We start from the raw sequence: 14817 nt of genomic DNA on the forward strand, positions 1-14817 counted from the left end.
ACACCATGATAGGCTTCGTGCAAAGTGCCACTAGCTTAACCAACCCAAGGCATCTCATTGACACAGGCTTGTTCCTGCTCGAGAAGGCTTCGGCATAGAAGTGACGAAGTTCTAGGCTCCCGGAGGGGCGTCTGGAGATGTTTTTATGCACTGTGCGCACATACACAGCATTCAAGCCACCACAACCACAAGGTCTTGCTCGGTGAAAGCCTGATCAGACGTGTAAGAATTATTGTTGCGTGCTAGACGAGTTTCGATGGGAGCTTCTTTACATGGACCCGAAGGAGTACCAGAACCTGCGTCACGTCGGCCAGACAAAGTTTCTGCAGTTTCTTTCACGCATGGAACCAAGAATCGCTCGACAAAATCAACCAGCAAACGCACAAAACACAATGATGCACCATTATTGGTTTTGATTGAGTAAAGCTATACTCCCTAGGTCGTGCATCTCGCCCGGAAATGGCTATATGCACGACGCGTTGAGCTCGTGCCATTTGGGTTACACTTTTCGGACGGCGCTTGTATCACTGGGGATAGCGTTAACCCACCCCCCCGCCTGCGTTCACACTGCTTCGCAGTGACAGTCTGCGGCTGCTAATTACAAACCTATTAACCAACTTGGCCATCCATACATGCTGCTTCGCAGCGTCCAGCCGGCAACCCAAGCCCGCTGTCCCCCATTGCATTTTTGGAAAGATGTCCCATACCATTTAGTTCAGCAAAGTTTTCTCGACAACATTTTTTTTTTAGTTTTTTTTTTTTTACAGTGATAAATGTAAAAAAGATGTAAATATCACCAAATGTTCGTAAAAAAAATGTTTGAGAAAAAAAAAAAGCCCACGCTGCAGATTGAACCTGGGTCCACTGCGTATAAGGCAGACACCTTTCCACTTCACTACGCCACTGCTTCAGAAACTAGTTTTGACCATTTGTTTTACACGAGACCCCAACAAGTTTTGCATCGTGCGTATAGCCGTTTTTGGTCAAGATGCACGACATAGTGCGTATACATGGGTTGCATGTGAAGTCATTCAAAGAGCACTCCGATGGCCACCAGAGAAGAAGGCAAGAGGGAGCTCCCCTCTTATCAGGACCCTCTTTTGTACCTCCCGGATTTACAGAGGCGTCACTATTCTCCTCCCAGAAGATTATAGAAGATTAACCCATCACTCAAAATTCTTACAAAAGCAGCTTCCCTCTCCTCCTTTTACATGCTGGTCAAAAGTATGCGATGTGACGTCAGTGCAACCCATGTATAGCTTTACTAGGGATGCCGCCAACTTTTTCCGAACCAAAGTTTCGATGATCGAATCAAGGGGTTCGAAAGGTTCTAAAGATTTCGAATTTTCGAACTTTCCATATCGAGAAATTTGACGGAAGTCGAATTTTCGAATTTATTAAGCTAAGAAGTTCGACACTTTTCGAACTTTCAAACTTATTACGCTGAAAAATTCGAGGCTTGTCGAACTTTCGAACTTGATAAACTAAAAACTTCAATGATTTTCAAACTTCCAAATTTCTCGCACTAAAAAGTTCGAAGCTTTTCGAACTTCCTACGCTAAGAAATTATATAATTTTCGAACTTATTAATCTAAAGAATTCGAAAATTGTTGAACTTTGATTCCTGAAAATTCAGAAGTTTGACGAACTTCGAACTTTTAGGATAAAAGGTCGAAGTTTCTCAAACTTCGAAAGACTGGCAGGCAGTTTCATTTGGATTCAAGCAGTGAGGTACATTCGTAATTTTATTTTTTTTTTATCGCATTTTTACATGTGGTGCCGCATTCTTTGCGAAAGACAATGCCGTTTATTTCAATCATTTGGCATGCTTGGTTTTAAAGAAATAGATTCCTGAAGGAGCGAGGAAGGACGGCGGGTTTTTGACAATTGTCGTTTGTGCCATATTTGAAGCGCGCTACAGTGTAGACCGCATATAACGTATGTCGCGGGAGTCGCGGAAATCCGCACTATAAGTGGTACCGCGCTATAACCAAAACATCAATTTTTCAGGCCAAAATACATGCCATATGAGACAACTTACCTTTGTAAAAGAATTTATTTTATGTTAGATGAAAAATAAAGCTTAGTTTGAGGAAAGTCTTTATTTCACCAGACTAGTACAGTTCTGTCTCAAGTGTGTCACACATTTTGAAAGAAATGAGCGACTTTTGCCTGGCCCAGCCTTTTAACGGCATCGCAGGTTGCGGACGGACGTTGCGAGCGTTCAGGATTGCTAACCCTAATCACTTTTCTCCGGCGATGAAAACGCGTGAAAATTCGCATCCTTTATACGGTACGCGCCAGTAATACCTTCAACTTGAGCGCAGGCATGAAATGCTCCAAATAAGAGATCCGGGCGATGTTCGAAAACACAAATGCTTAGAAAGCACCACTGTAGTCGAAGTAAACAAGCACGACGACACGGGCATTTCTGCTTTCTTAAGAGCGTTGCCACAACATCGCCGCACGAGTAGGTGGATCTTCCCTTCTAGTACGTGCTGGGTTATCATAACGACAGACAACGAAAATTCACAGTCAAGGATAGCGCTTTTACGCGGAACAATAAGCTTCCACCACGCCGTCTACGTCGACGATCACAACAAACGCCATGTTTGTGGATAGAAGCAGCCGGCCCGCGACCGGCATGCAACGCTAGCGAACAATTCTCGACCTGCGATTGGTCTGTCGTTGCGGTTGTTTCCAACGCAGCGGAGAGATGCACGCACGTGAACGACACGTGCGTGCGTCTCTCCGTTGCTATGGCAACTGAAGCCTCTCTCTTCGCTGCTCCCCGCTTCTTCGAGCAACCTCCTTGCCCCGCGAGAGCCGCTTGCGGCTAGCGCCGTTATCTAGTGTCGCACAGGGAAGCGTGCTCACTGCACTGGTCGGTCGGCGCGGTCGGCGGGCTGTTCCAGAAACCGCACTATAACCGGTATTTCCCTTTGCGCGCCTGCATTTTAAGCGGTATGTAATTACATGGAGTTCTATGGGAGGCGAACTGGTGGTTTAAAAACGCCGCGTTATACCCGGTCCTGCATTATAAGCGGTTACGTTGTAAGTGGTCTATACTGTATAGCCGAAGCTATTTATAGTAGAGATGTTAAACTTTTAATGAATGATCTATGTATAGCCTAGGTAAGGGTCGCCTTAAGATATAATTATTGTTGTTAAAGACGAGTTTCGAGGAAACATCCAAACATGTACCTACAGGCAATTATGCCCTAAACCTGGTAATTTTTTTTGCCTACATAGTTTGAGGTATCGCAATTAAATTAACACCACAGACAGTACATATCATTACCGTCTGCAGAATACGAAATAATATATTGTTTTTTTTTTTTCACGTGGAGGAATAAATTAATTCATGGGGGGAGATATCTAAAATTGTTCAAGTTCAACACGTCATAAAAAAAAAAAAAATGTTTTTGGGACGTGTTTTTTTTGGCCTGTACACATTTTGGTAGGAGAAATTTGTTTCATAGTTCTGGGCCTCTGAATATGCAAGAATACAACACTTCCGGCAGGTTCTTGATAGTTTTTTTTTTCTCTACGACTTTTTATTTTTGCGTGTATTGTTATGTTTAATTATTGATTATTTTTTACCAATGGCACAGTTATTTAGGTCGAAAAGACATAGCTTTGAACTTCCGAGCCACCGAGCATGTGACGAGTAGTGCCTTCTGACGAGTTTCTAACAATGGCCATCTACGCGATCTTTTATGCAGTGAAGAGCGACAGTAGCTATACATATGCATAAATAATTTCAGATTAAAATAAGCTCGACCATTCCCTCTTTCCCCGTATTGTTTTCTTGAACAGTCCGAAACATCTAGGACGGGGGGGGAGAGAGAGAGAGAGAGAGAGACTGGAGCCCCCCCCTTCCCCCCCGTTTTTCCTCTTTCGACGCCACTGGTATGGTAAAACGCTCCTCGACCTCAAGTTGCGTCAGCTTCTATGCTTTTTGCTCAGCGTTTCTTCCGCCCCAGAAAATAAACATCCAAAGCAATTACACACAAAAAAATTGTCAAGGTGCAGGCGAGCTGGTGTATGTTGATCATGATGCAAAATCTTAAAACTGGGAATGAAATTCTCAAGAAATAGTGTAAGAAGAAAGAAAAAGGGGACAGGACGTCTCAAACTCACCTGAGCTGAGTTTGAGACGTTGTCCTGTCCCCTTTTTTCTGTCTTCTTACACTTTTCCTTTCAAATTGCATTCCCAGTCTCAGGATTTTGCATCATGTACAAACAAAACTTACTATATGCCAGCGTCACTCGGGCGGCGTTCGATCGGATTACTACCAGCGTGCGAGGGGTAGGGGGCAGTTTGCCAGATCACTTGAAGGTTTTTCTGAGCCTCAACCACCTGCCTGCCCCTGGCCGTTTCGAACTGGATGAGTATCGTTAAACAGTGCGTTCGTAGGATCACTACTTCGTGATGCACGTTAATGACCACCCCGGGCTGGCGGGCGGTCACAATTACTGATCTATTGTCACACGTCACTCTGCACTGGCAAATATTCCAGCACATTTGGGACACTCGTCGTCTCATTTAATTGCCTGACCAACTTCGCGCGAACTTTTCTAAACCTGATTTTGTGAAAACCAGTGAGGCGTGAAAACGTTATTTGAAACTGAAACTTGCGGAACATGAAAACCGGACTTCGAACTTTGCGCACTTAAACTTAAAAAATTAAAAACCTTTTTTTTTTTTTTTTTTTGAATTTAGTTTTAAAAGAGAATTGAAACCTTTGAACTTTTCGAACTTTATGTAGAAAGAAATTCGAAATCTTCGATATCAACTTTATGTCTTTAAGATTTCGAAACGTTGGAATTTTTCGATATTTTGATCCAAAAAAATTTGAAACATCCGAATCTCTCTATTTTCAAATTAGGGAAGTTCGAAATCTTCAAATTTATCGAACCTCAAGTAAACAAATATTCGAAATAATCGAACCCAAACTTTTAGAATTCATCAAAGCTTCAAACTTTTCGAATTCGAAACCCCACGATTCTGGAAAGTTGCGAATTTTTCTAATTCGAACCTCCGTACCGTTCAAAATATCTAAACCTTTTGAATCCGAACCTGGGGTGGTTCGCGGCATCCCTAAGCTCAAGGAGGTTAGAAGTACTAGGAGAGGGCACGTTGCAATATTGGTGAAGCCTAGTCATAAAAAGTTTAACCGATGTTGTGGCCAACGTGACCGCAGATCTCTCTGGCTATTGGTGCGCGTGACATGTCACGTGTGAGATGGATGGTTGATTGTAGAAGGACTAGCTCCTTGCAGGCTTGCGCGCGCTCCGTCCGGTAGGTTTTATCAGATCAAAAGCTAGACTGTGGTGTATTTTAGTACCCCATGGCTAGACGAAGGCTAGCTACGGTCACGTGATCTGGTCACATTACCCTGGTAAGTGAGGAGATGTAAGGAGGAAAATGATAAAGAGGTGGAGGCGTCAAGGGAGCATGGCTTGTGAAGGCTACGCGGCTGGCGTCATGCCCTCTCCTACCCTTTTATCCTCCTTGCCTAAGCTTTACCCATCTGTTTTATTCGTCTGAAAAACAAAGAAAAAGAAAGGAAAACATTGTACCGTTGCCAGAATACTCTTTTCCCCCCGCCAAAAATCCGCCAGTGAAAAAAGGTCCGCGCGCCTGCGGACGAGGCGCTGATCACAAGAATCGGTGACGTGACGGTCGTGTGGCACACGGGGTACACAGTCCGTGGACGAAAATCGCGATTCGTTCCGTCGTGTGAATCGGCTGCGGTCAGCCGTGACCCACCCGAAAACGCCGCTTGTTTTTCAACGAAAGATCGGCGTACGCACAACGTCGTTCGACCAACTCAGTGGAGAGTGACGCCCACCAAACATTTCGCACAGAAAAAGATAATAGTAATATTATCATCATTCTTGTCCAGCAAAACTTGAGCAAAACACAAGCCAAACACAAAATATAATTTCATATAGATATCATTACGGTTATAATGGCTAGGTGGCGCACGTAAACTCCTAAATATAAAAGAGACAGCCACTGTAGGTCTATTATTTCTTCGTATATGCATTTATCCACTCACTTTCATTCGCGTGTGTCTTTTTTTAATTTTTTTGTGTGTTTTCACTTTTTTTTCTGAGAAGGGGGAGTATCGCGGTTGTTGCAAGGGAGGCGCTACTGAACGCGCCCATTCCAGCCGACTTTCTCTCGCGTTCCGAAGAACACGAAAAAGAGCCCCGAATCCCTCGTTGAAGCGGCGCCAGTGGGGCAAGGTCGCAGGGTATCCGCGCGTCTGAGCGCACCGACTTCGCAGCATGGTGAGTGTGTTGTCGTTTTGAAACAGGCTGTTGGGTAAAGTCAGCGCGGCCTCTCGACTCGCGCACTCTTCTCTTGGCGCTTAGTCACCCTGGCTCATTTGTCATCTGTGCCCGACAGATCGTGTGTCTTCGTCCCTCCCTTCAACCACGGGGGAGTGAAACACCACGCCTCAAACTCCGAAGGCAGGCGACGCAGCAGCTCGCAAAAAAAAGAAAACCCACAAAAACCTCGCGGGAATTGAAGTTGCGCTGCTCGTCACCGTTCCAAATTCGCGTATTAATTGCGTTAAATTCGCGGGCGCCAGTTCCTGCGCGTGAATAGAGTACTCCCGAGTTTGCTCGGCACGCCTTGGAAGCACACGGGTAAGCGATGCAAAATTGGTTGAACAAAGTTTGGGTCACTTTAGTGAGCATCCAGATTGTGGCTTTTTCCCATTTCGAAAAAAGCAGCTCGGCATCGTAAACAACCGCAGACAAGAAACCCAAAACGGCAGGGGTACGGTGGACCGAAGAAGCGGTCGCGGGGCCCGCGCGGACGCGTCGTTGAGAACTCTGTGCGTCCATTGAATGGCATTCTTCTCTCTTTTTCAGCGATCTCCTTCCTGCTGACGAGCCAGAGACGCGTGCTTCGCGGCTGGCCGTACCGTCCCCGTCGGCTGCTTATCGGCTTATCGAGGTCCTCGTGAGCCCGAGCCAAGTCCTTATCGCGCAACGCGTACGGCTCGCCGATTGCTGCCGGGGGCCGTCATGCGAACCGCCGAGTCGAGTCCGCAACTGCCGCGGTGACAGCATCAGCGGAAGAGCAGCTTCCTTCCCTGGTAGGCAAACGACGCCTCACAGCAAACCCCGCGCTCCTCCAACGCCCCCCCTCCCCCCCACTCCCCCTCCCTCGATCCCCCCGAAGACCGAGAGTAGGCCCCCATAAAAAGAAAAAAGGGTCGGAATTGTTTCTTTTGTTTTACCGCTTTACAGCCGCAATAAGCGGCCCCCAGTACTGGCCTTGGCGGAGCGCCCTAGGCTCAGTCATGTTGGCGGTTGTCTTGAGACCTGCGGCGATGGGACACCTCTGGGCGAGCGTGTGGCATTCCGATACGTTCGATGTGGAGGGTGAGCGAAAGAGGGGTAACTGGGGGGGATCTGGGAGTGATCGACCGACCGGTGGCCCCGTACAATGGGCAGCCTTATCAAAAACAAACGGCGGCAGCCGCTTTTGTGTGGTGTCAGCAGCCTCCATTCAGCGCGGGCGGCGATAAGATATCCGGCTCGGGGAGCCGACTAACCGACCGTGCCGACCGATCTCGCAGCCTGCCGCGGACAACAAGTAGCGGTGCAGTCTGTTTGGGAAGTCTGAGGTGCCCTCTTCCCCAAAATGTAGCGGTGTGGTGGCCAGCGAGGGTTGCGGGACCGTTCCCGTCTGTTGACGTAGCGGGCGCTCTCTTAAGGGCGCTAGACGCGGTGCCAATGATCATGAACCGTGAGGCCAGCTTATTTTCGGCAAAGTTCCGCGACTGGAGCCATCTAGACACGTGCGCCGACGGTGTGTGTGTGTGGGGTCGGGGGCCTCGGAGACATGTTTGATGACGGGCGTTCCTCGGTATCGCAGGATTCAAGATGTCGGAACCCTTGCCGGTACCCCAACTGTTGAGGGTGCACCACAATGGCTCCTCCACGCCGCCTCTCACCACGGCGTCGGTCACCAATTCCGAGGTGCACGAGAAAAACAAGAAGTTCACGGTGAGCGAGTGCTGCAGACGACGGGCCTTGTGGACGGCCGGTCTTCACTATGCCTGCTCTTTTCTTGCGTTTGCAGCAGCTTTAAAATGGCTACATTTCGAGCTCTCAATAGTAGCATAAGACGCTTGGATGCATGTTGCATCTGAGCTTCCTATGCTTGTGTCATTATTGTCATTAAAATGGTGCTCATGAGTCAGCTTGTTTACATGGCCACCATTGTGACAGAGAGGGACAAGAACTAAGAACTGTGAAAACTGCTAGATTTCACGAGCTTTGTATAAAAACGTTGTCGTGTCAGTCGTCATCACAATCTGCTTATTCTCGGCCTTCTCCTTTACGTCATACTCCAATATTGAAAGGGAAGCTTGGGATGTAGTCACACCTCACAGATAGGCACATTCTATCCTAATATGAAAGCTGGAGCTATTCTAATAGCGTAGTCACTAAGCATTGATAATCGTGAAACACTTTTTTCAGTTACATAACACAGTAGAACTAACTTAAATCTAATTGGCAGTTCTCCGAATTTTATTAATTTTTTTATTCTGACTAGACTCTCGTAAAACAACCATGCTGTTGTGATGCATGACCTAACCTTTGTCATTCTTTCATTTACGGTGTTTTCGAGTAGTCTAGCAAGCTTGTTTATGTGGTTCGTGCAATGTCAGTGGAAACCGCAGTTGCACCTGTAATGGATAGATAACTCCGTCATCTTTGCTCGTTTTATTTCTTTTCTTTTTATGCTCTAATGCAAGGGTTCTTGCACTTTTCTCTCGAGGAAATCCTATCTCTCCCGACTGATAAGCCCCTACCGGTCTGATTATTGATGCAGTAAAGCATACCTTACGGACCTTGTAAACAGCGATGCATATACTAAAATGTGTTTGGCGTATAGTTTTGCTTGGATGGATGACTTGTATTCTCTAAAATGGGGCTAAATCTAGAAGAGCATTACTTAGGGGCAGGCATGACCATGCACATTTAGGAGCTTGAGGAACTCTTGGGTTCCCCTTAGGGTCCCTATGGTTCTCAAGGGTTCTGCTAGGGAACTCTTGGGAGCCCTTAGAAGAACCCAGTATGAGAACCTATGCTCCCAAAGATGCTGTAGTGGCAAATGTCCTATTGCTTTGACAGGTCTACAAGGTGGTGGTGACTGTGGATGGCCATTCCTGGTTCGTTCTGCGGCGGTACAACGACTTCAGCAAACTTCTCGACATTGTGAGAGCCCTTGGTATTCAGTTTCGAAAATGAAGAGATTGGGGCTGAATTCTTCAAAAATAGAATTTGGCCCCAAACTTGTTAACATTCTGATAGTTGCACTGCGAGGAGTTTTTTTTTATAAAGAACATTAAGTCAGCAAACGCGGCCATCAAATATCAACATAGGGATTTATTGAATTGGGGGTGTAATGGAGTTTTTGTAGTGGTAGTGTGGCACATTCACCCAAAGTTAGGTCGGCCCTTGTTATGGAACAAAGCCTGCTTTGTATAATTTCCTCATTAGTATGCAGACACCAAATCATTGCATGAAAAGGCCAGTTAGGGAAGAGTAGCCTTAGGGGCTTTGTCAATGAAAAAAGATTTACCTCGGTTCAGGTAAGTACAATACCTGTCCTACCGTAAAATACCGAGCAAGCGCCCGCACAAAATTTGAAAATAATCGCGAACAAAGAGAGGATGGGCACACATGATGTCATCAAGTTTACATATATATGTACTGTGTATATTTTCTGAGATTCTTAAAATTTCGGGGGTGGGTGCTTAGTGCGAGATGCGAGATGGGCAGATGCACGGTATTCTACGGTAATTATCTGTTCTGGTAAATTCTGCGTGAGAATGTAGGAAATTTATGCTTATGTGGAAATGAGGCCTTTATCCTAGTGTACATTGCAAAGAATTGCTATACGTATGCCATTCCCAATTTGTGTGCGCGCATAGAATATATAGGTTATGGCCAATCCACACGACGGACTGATCCACGGGCGGACGGACCTGTTCGCCACCCCGCAGTGACGCGAAACTCCAACATCGCACCGTTGTCCAAAAGAGAAATCGGCGTTTGCTACCCCGATAAAAAATCTTACGCCCCTGTTACATTCAGATTGGGACAGAACACGGTGATAGGCTTTGCGCAAAGCGCCACTAGCTTTACTAACCCAAAGCTTGAGAGTGACACAGGCATGGGTCCTGCTAGAGAAGGCTTCGGCGTAGAAGTGACGAAGTTCTAGGCTCCCGGAGGGGTGTTTGGAGATGCCTTGACACACTCCGCACTCGTGCACAACACTTCAGCCACAAGAAAGGTCTCGCTCGGTGAAAGCCTGATTGGACGTGCAAAAATGATCACGGCGTGCTAGACGAGTTTTGACGGGAGTTTGTTGACACGGATTTGGAGTAGTACCGGAACCTGCGTCGCGTCAGCTGGGCAAAGTTTCTGCAGTTTCTTTCATGCGTGGAAGCAAGAATCGTGCGACAAAATGAACCAGCGAATGCACGAAACACAACCATGCGCCATTTCTGTTTTAATCGTCAAAAAAAAAAAAGAAAACATTGTATCATTGCCAGACTAAACGCTTTTTAAGTCAATCTCCCGCCAAAAATCCGCGAGTGAAAAGGCGCTCGACTTTACCAGTCCGTGGACGAGGTGCGGACCGCGGGAATCCGCAGACCGTGGTACAAGGTCCGCGGACGATAATTGCGATTCTGTCTGTCGTGTGGATCGGCTATAACCGAGTCGCGAGAAAAGCAGCTCGAATAGAAATAGGAAACGGCCCGTCGTCGATGATAATGTCGACGTCAACGTCCGTACCATCTTTGGCGTCGAACATGGAATGTCGAACATGGCACCAATAACATGGAATGTCAAACAGTGTCAAACATGGAATGGCAAAAGGGAGAAGAGTTTGTACTTTTGGGCAAGGCTACCTGCTTTGAAACCTTGGTGCAAATCCTTCAGTGTCCCTTGTTTCACCTCCACCAATACGAGGTATACTGCAATTAGTGTTCTGCGTAGTCCAAGTATGTTTTGCCCGCTCCATTTTTAAAACGGGACAACTGGCACCGAGACTTATAATAGTGATCGGACTTTAGGCCACGGAAACAGACTGCTTGCGGTAGATTCCCTAATATGTGTTCATGTTCGTCATTGTTTGCTCAAACTGCTCAGTTATAGTTATTGTATCCAATTATCTTCAAATATTTTATCGTTCTGTGCAGTTTCTATTTATGTGGACCCATCCAATGCAAACATTTCTGTAGTCCACAAACTGATTGTTTTTAGTGATTCATTATATTAATAATATAAAAATAATAATTTTTTTATTTTCTGTGCCCACAAACAACTTTTCAGTCTCCACTGTGGTGCACTAAATTATGAATACTGCAAAAACTAAAATACTAAATACAAATACTACAAAAAGTCTCATTAAAATATCTACGTGAAAGACGTCCATTCACGAACAAGCAAGGTAAATTCCCGAAGACACATGAGAATATCCAGGTGATGTTCCTTATTGAGGGCCAATTGAATCCGTGACAAAGGGGATACAGGGGACAAGCAAGATGGATAAAACGTTAATACCTTCCATCTGGCCCTCGAGGGAACATGGAGTGCAATGGATCGTAGTAAATCCATTGACCTGATGTGACCATGAACAGCTTTATGAAGAAAAACAATCTCTGGACTGCCTCCTCACGGCAAGTTTATATAATGCAAAACGGTGAAGTAGCGTTTCATAATGATAAAAAGACCTCCTTCCAGTATAGCGGTCATAGACAAATCTCATCATCTGCTATTGTACATTTTCGATTTCCGTTGCCTGACCAAGAGATAATGATTTCCAGATTACTGAGCCAAATTCTAACCGGGATCTAACTAGTGACTTAAACAAATGCAACAAACAAGAGGGTTATGACAACTGCCGACATAACCGAGAAATAATGCCTAACACCCTTGACGCAGCGTTAACAGTTATAGGCATGTGTTCTTTGAAAATAGTGAACTGTCAATATGGACACCAAGATCCCTAACAAAAGGTACCCGGGGTATCAAGGCACCTTCGAGGTTGCAAGAAAAAAAATGAATTCACACTTTCTAGATAGTACAATATGTTTAGTTTTCTCAGGATTAAGTGAAAAGTGGTTTTTGAAGCACCAATTTGAAACATGTTCTATGTCAGCTTGAAGACGAGTGCAATCCAATACTGACCTCACATTTAAAAAATAGTTTGACATCATCGGCAAAGAGAAGAATGGTTGAGTCACTAACAGAGGAAACAGTATCATTTATAAACAAAAACGGTCCCAGGATTTAGAAACAAACTTGTTGGAGTAGCTTTCTTCAACACGAAAAGAGTTTCGATACCCTCTTAAATAACTAGGAAACCATGCGCACAGATGTGGGCTGAAACCATGCAGAGTGAGCTTTGCAGAAGTAAATCACGACTAACACGGTCGAACGCTTTCAACATGTCGGAATAAATTGCCTCCACCTGTCCGCTACTGGACACAATTGCTGCTGAGAAATTTCAAAATGAGCGTAAGTTAGATTCTACCGATCTCCCCTTTAGAAATCTGTGCTGAGCTTCAGTTATCATCGGGCTCAGGTAAAAGTAAACACGCATATGGACTACTTTTTCAAATACTTTTGCAAATTTACATAACAGTGACACCAGCCGGTAAATCTTAACCAGCATAGAATCACCAGATTTAAAAATAGGCACAAGTGCGGAGAATCTCTAAAGTTCGGGGAAATAACTCTGTGCAAGAGGCAAGTTGAAAATATGCATTAAAACTGGAGCAAAAATAGAGCAACAACCTTTTATAATAAAACTAGGTGTGCCATCAATGCCGGTTGATAGTTTGGGTTTCAGTTTTTTTATAGCTTCTGGAATGTTTTCAATGCAAACTGTAAATGTAGACAGATAATTGAAACACTCAACGTCAATGGAACTAAAAGAGCTGCTCGTGGGAAAAGAAGAATAGCAGGAACTGAAATACTTTACAAAACGAGTTGCAATATCGGCCTGAGAACACAGATAACCATTATCGTCGCGGAGGCAAATATTTGATTTATTGTCACGGAAATGGGTATGATATGTAGTATTGGATTGCACTTGCATTCTTTGTGACAGTGGTGCTCAAATGGGGGTTTGCAGACCCTTTGGGGTTCCTGAAGGCCTTGTTGGGGTCAAGAAACTCGACCATCAGTCAAGCTGAGCAATAAATCTTTTTTTTTATTATTGGTGCTGGCTGTTTCACAGAGCTAAATAAACTGAACCATGTGTTCCGAGTGAGTAAGGTTGATTATTCTCTGTTTCAGAGCTGCACACATTTAGCTTTCTTTATCTGCCCATTTGTCATTGTAATAGTTCAATACCCCCCTCTTGGTGGGCTTCCATCCTCTCCCAATCCACAAGGGGTCCCCAAACATCAGTGGTTGAGAACCACTGCTCTATGGCATTGTAGCTTTCAAGTCTTTGAGAACTTGCATTTTGATTGTCGTTTGGTTATCATTGATTGTCGATACTGATAGTCAAGCGCAACATTTTAAACTCAAAACCATTAACCGGGCGCACCAATATCATAGATCATATGTTTTCTCATTTTGCCTGTCCAATGGTATAATTTCTAATTTCCTTCATTTTGAAATTATTTACAAATTTAGTTTTTCCTAGTGTTGTGCAGTAAAGTGTACTTGAAGAAACCATTTGGTCTTGAAATGATGGGTTTCATGGTTTCTGTACACAGGAAAAAGTGGCGGCTTTTCATTAAAAGCACTTGAAACAAGGTGGTTTCCTAAAATTTGTGAGAATATTGCTTTCCAGCGTGAATTCATTGGCTGCAATGATTTGGCGCAAACGGCTTCTCTCTTCAGATCAAGAAGCAGTGCCCGGGCTCGCATCTCAAGCTCCCGGGCAAGAAGCTGTTTGGGAACAACTTCAGCCCTGATTTCATCCGCACCCGTCGTCAGGGGCTAGACGACTTCATCCAGAAGTTGGTCCTCGATGAGAAACTCATGCAGCAGTGAGTGTCTGAGTGATTCGATTGAACTGTCACTGAATTGAGCAACTTTTAGAGATGGGAATGAGTTTTAAAGGGGCGAACGAGTTCTAGGAATGTGAACGTGTTTCATATGTGAATGTGTAGGAAATGTGAATGTGTAGGAAATGTGAATGTGTTGGAATTGTGAACGTGTTGGGAAATGTGAACATGTTGTAGTGGTGAGAGATTTTGAAATCTAAGAGTTTCTGAATTGTGAATGACCTTTGGGGGTTATGAACAAGTTTCTAGAGATGGGAAAGAATTTTTAGAGATAGGAATGAGTTCCTAAAAATGGGAATTAGTTTCTAGAGATGAGAATGCATTTTGGAGACGGGAACAGGTTTAAGAATCATGACCAACTTTAGGGGCCGTGAGTGGGTTTTGAAAATGAGAACGAGTTTGAGATGTGAACGAGTTTAAGAGATGTGAACAGGTCTGAGGCATGAACGGGCTTAGGAGGCGTGAATGAGTTTAGGAAATGTGAACAAATTTAGGTGCGAACAAACTTCGGAAATTCAAACCAGTTTAGGAGACGTGAACGAGTTTAGGAGATGTGAACGAGTTTAGATGTGAACGAGTTTAGGAGATGTGAACGAGTTTAGGAGATGTGAACGAGTTTAGGAGATGTGAACGAGTTTAGGAGATGTGAAGGAGTTTGAGAGAACAGTTCTGAAACTCCAGTGAACGCTTCTGAAACTACAGGAGTACATATACTCGCACACATTGGATACCGAATGCACAC

General features: G+C 44.8%; 1 protein-coding gene across 3 annotated transcripts in view; it reads left to right on the forward strand.

The window, feature by feature from the left end:
- Nucleotides 1-6175: 6175 nt before the first annotated feature.
- LOC8029345 (serine/threonine-protein kinase Sgk1) overlaps nucleotides 6176-14817 on the forward strand; it is a 42224-nt gene continuing 33582 nt past the window's right edge. Inside the window, exons 1-5 of one of the 3 annotated variants that reach the window (XM_040499867.2) lie at nucleotides 6176-6303; nucleotides 6895-7121; nucleotides 7907-8037; nucleotides 9172-9255; nucleotides 13909-14057. In XM_040499867.2, the coding sequence (XP_040355801.1) occupies nucleotides 7915-8037; nucleotides 9172-9255; nucleotides 13909-14057 (356 nt within the window). In that variant the 5' untranslated portion in view covers nucleotides 6176-6303; nucleotides 6895-7121; nucleotides 7907-7914. Of the gene's footprint in view, nucleotides 6304-6507; nucleotides 6667-6894; nucleotides 7122-7328; nucleotides 7841-7906; nucleotides 8038-9171; nucleotides 9256-13908; nucleotides 14058-14817 lie in introns of those variants that run through there. The other 2 variants (XM_040499868.2, XM_029982742.4) reach the window with 2 other exon arrangements.

Source organism: Ixodes scapularis, unplaced genomic scaffold (genome assembly GCF_016920785.2).
Source record: "Ixodes scapularis isolate PalLabHiFi unplaced genomic scaffold, ASM1692078v2 PGA_scaffold8__174_contigs__length_109621045, whole genome shotgun sequence".
NCBI lineage: Eukaryota > Metazoa > Arthropoda > Arachnida > Ixodida > Ixodidae > Ixodes > Ixodes scapularis.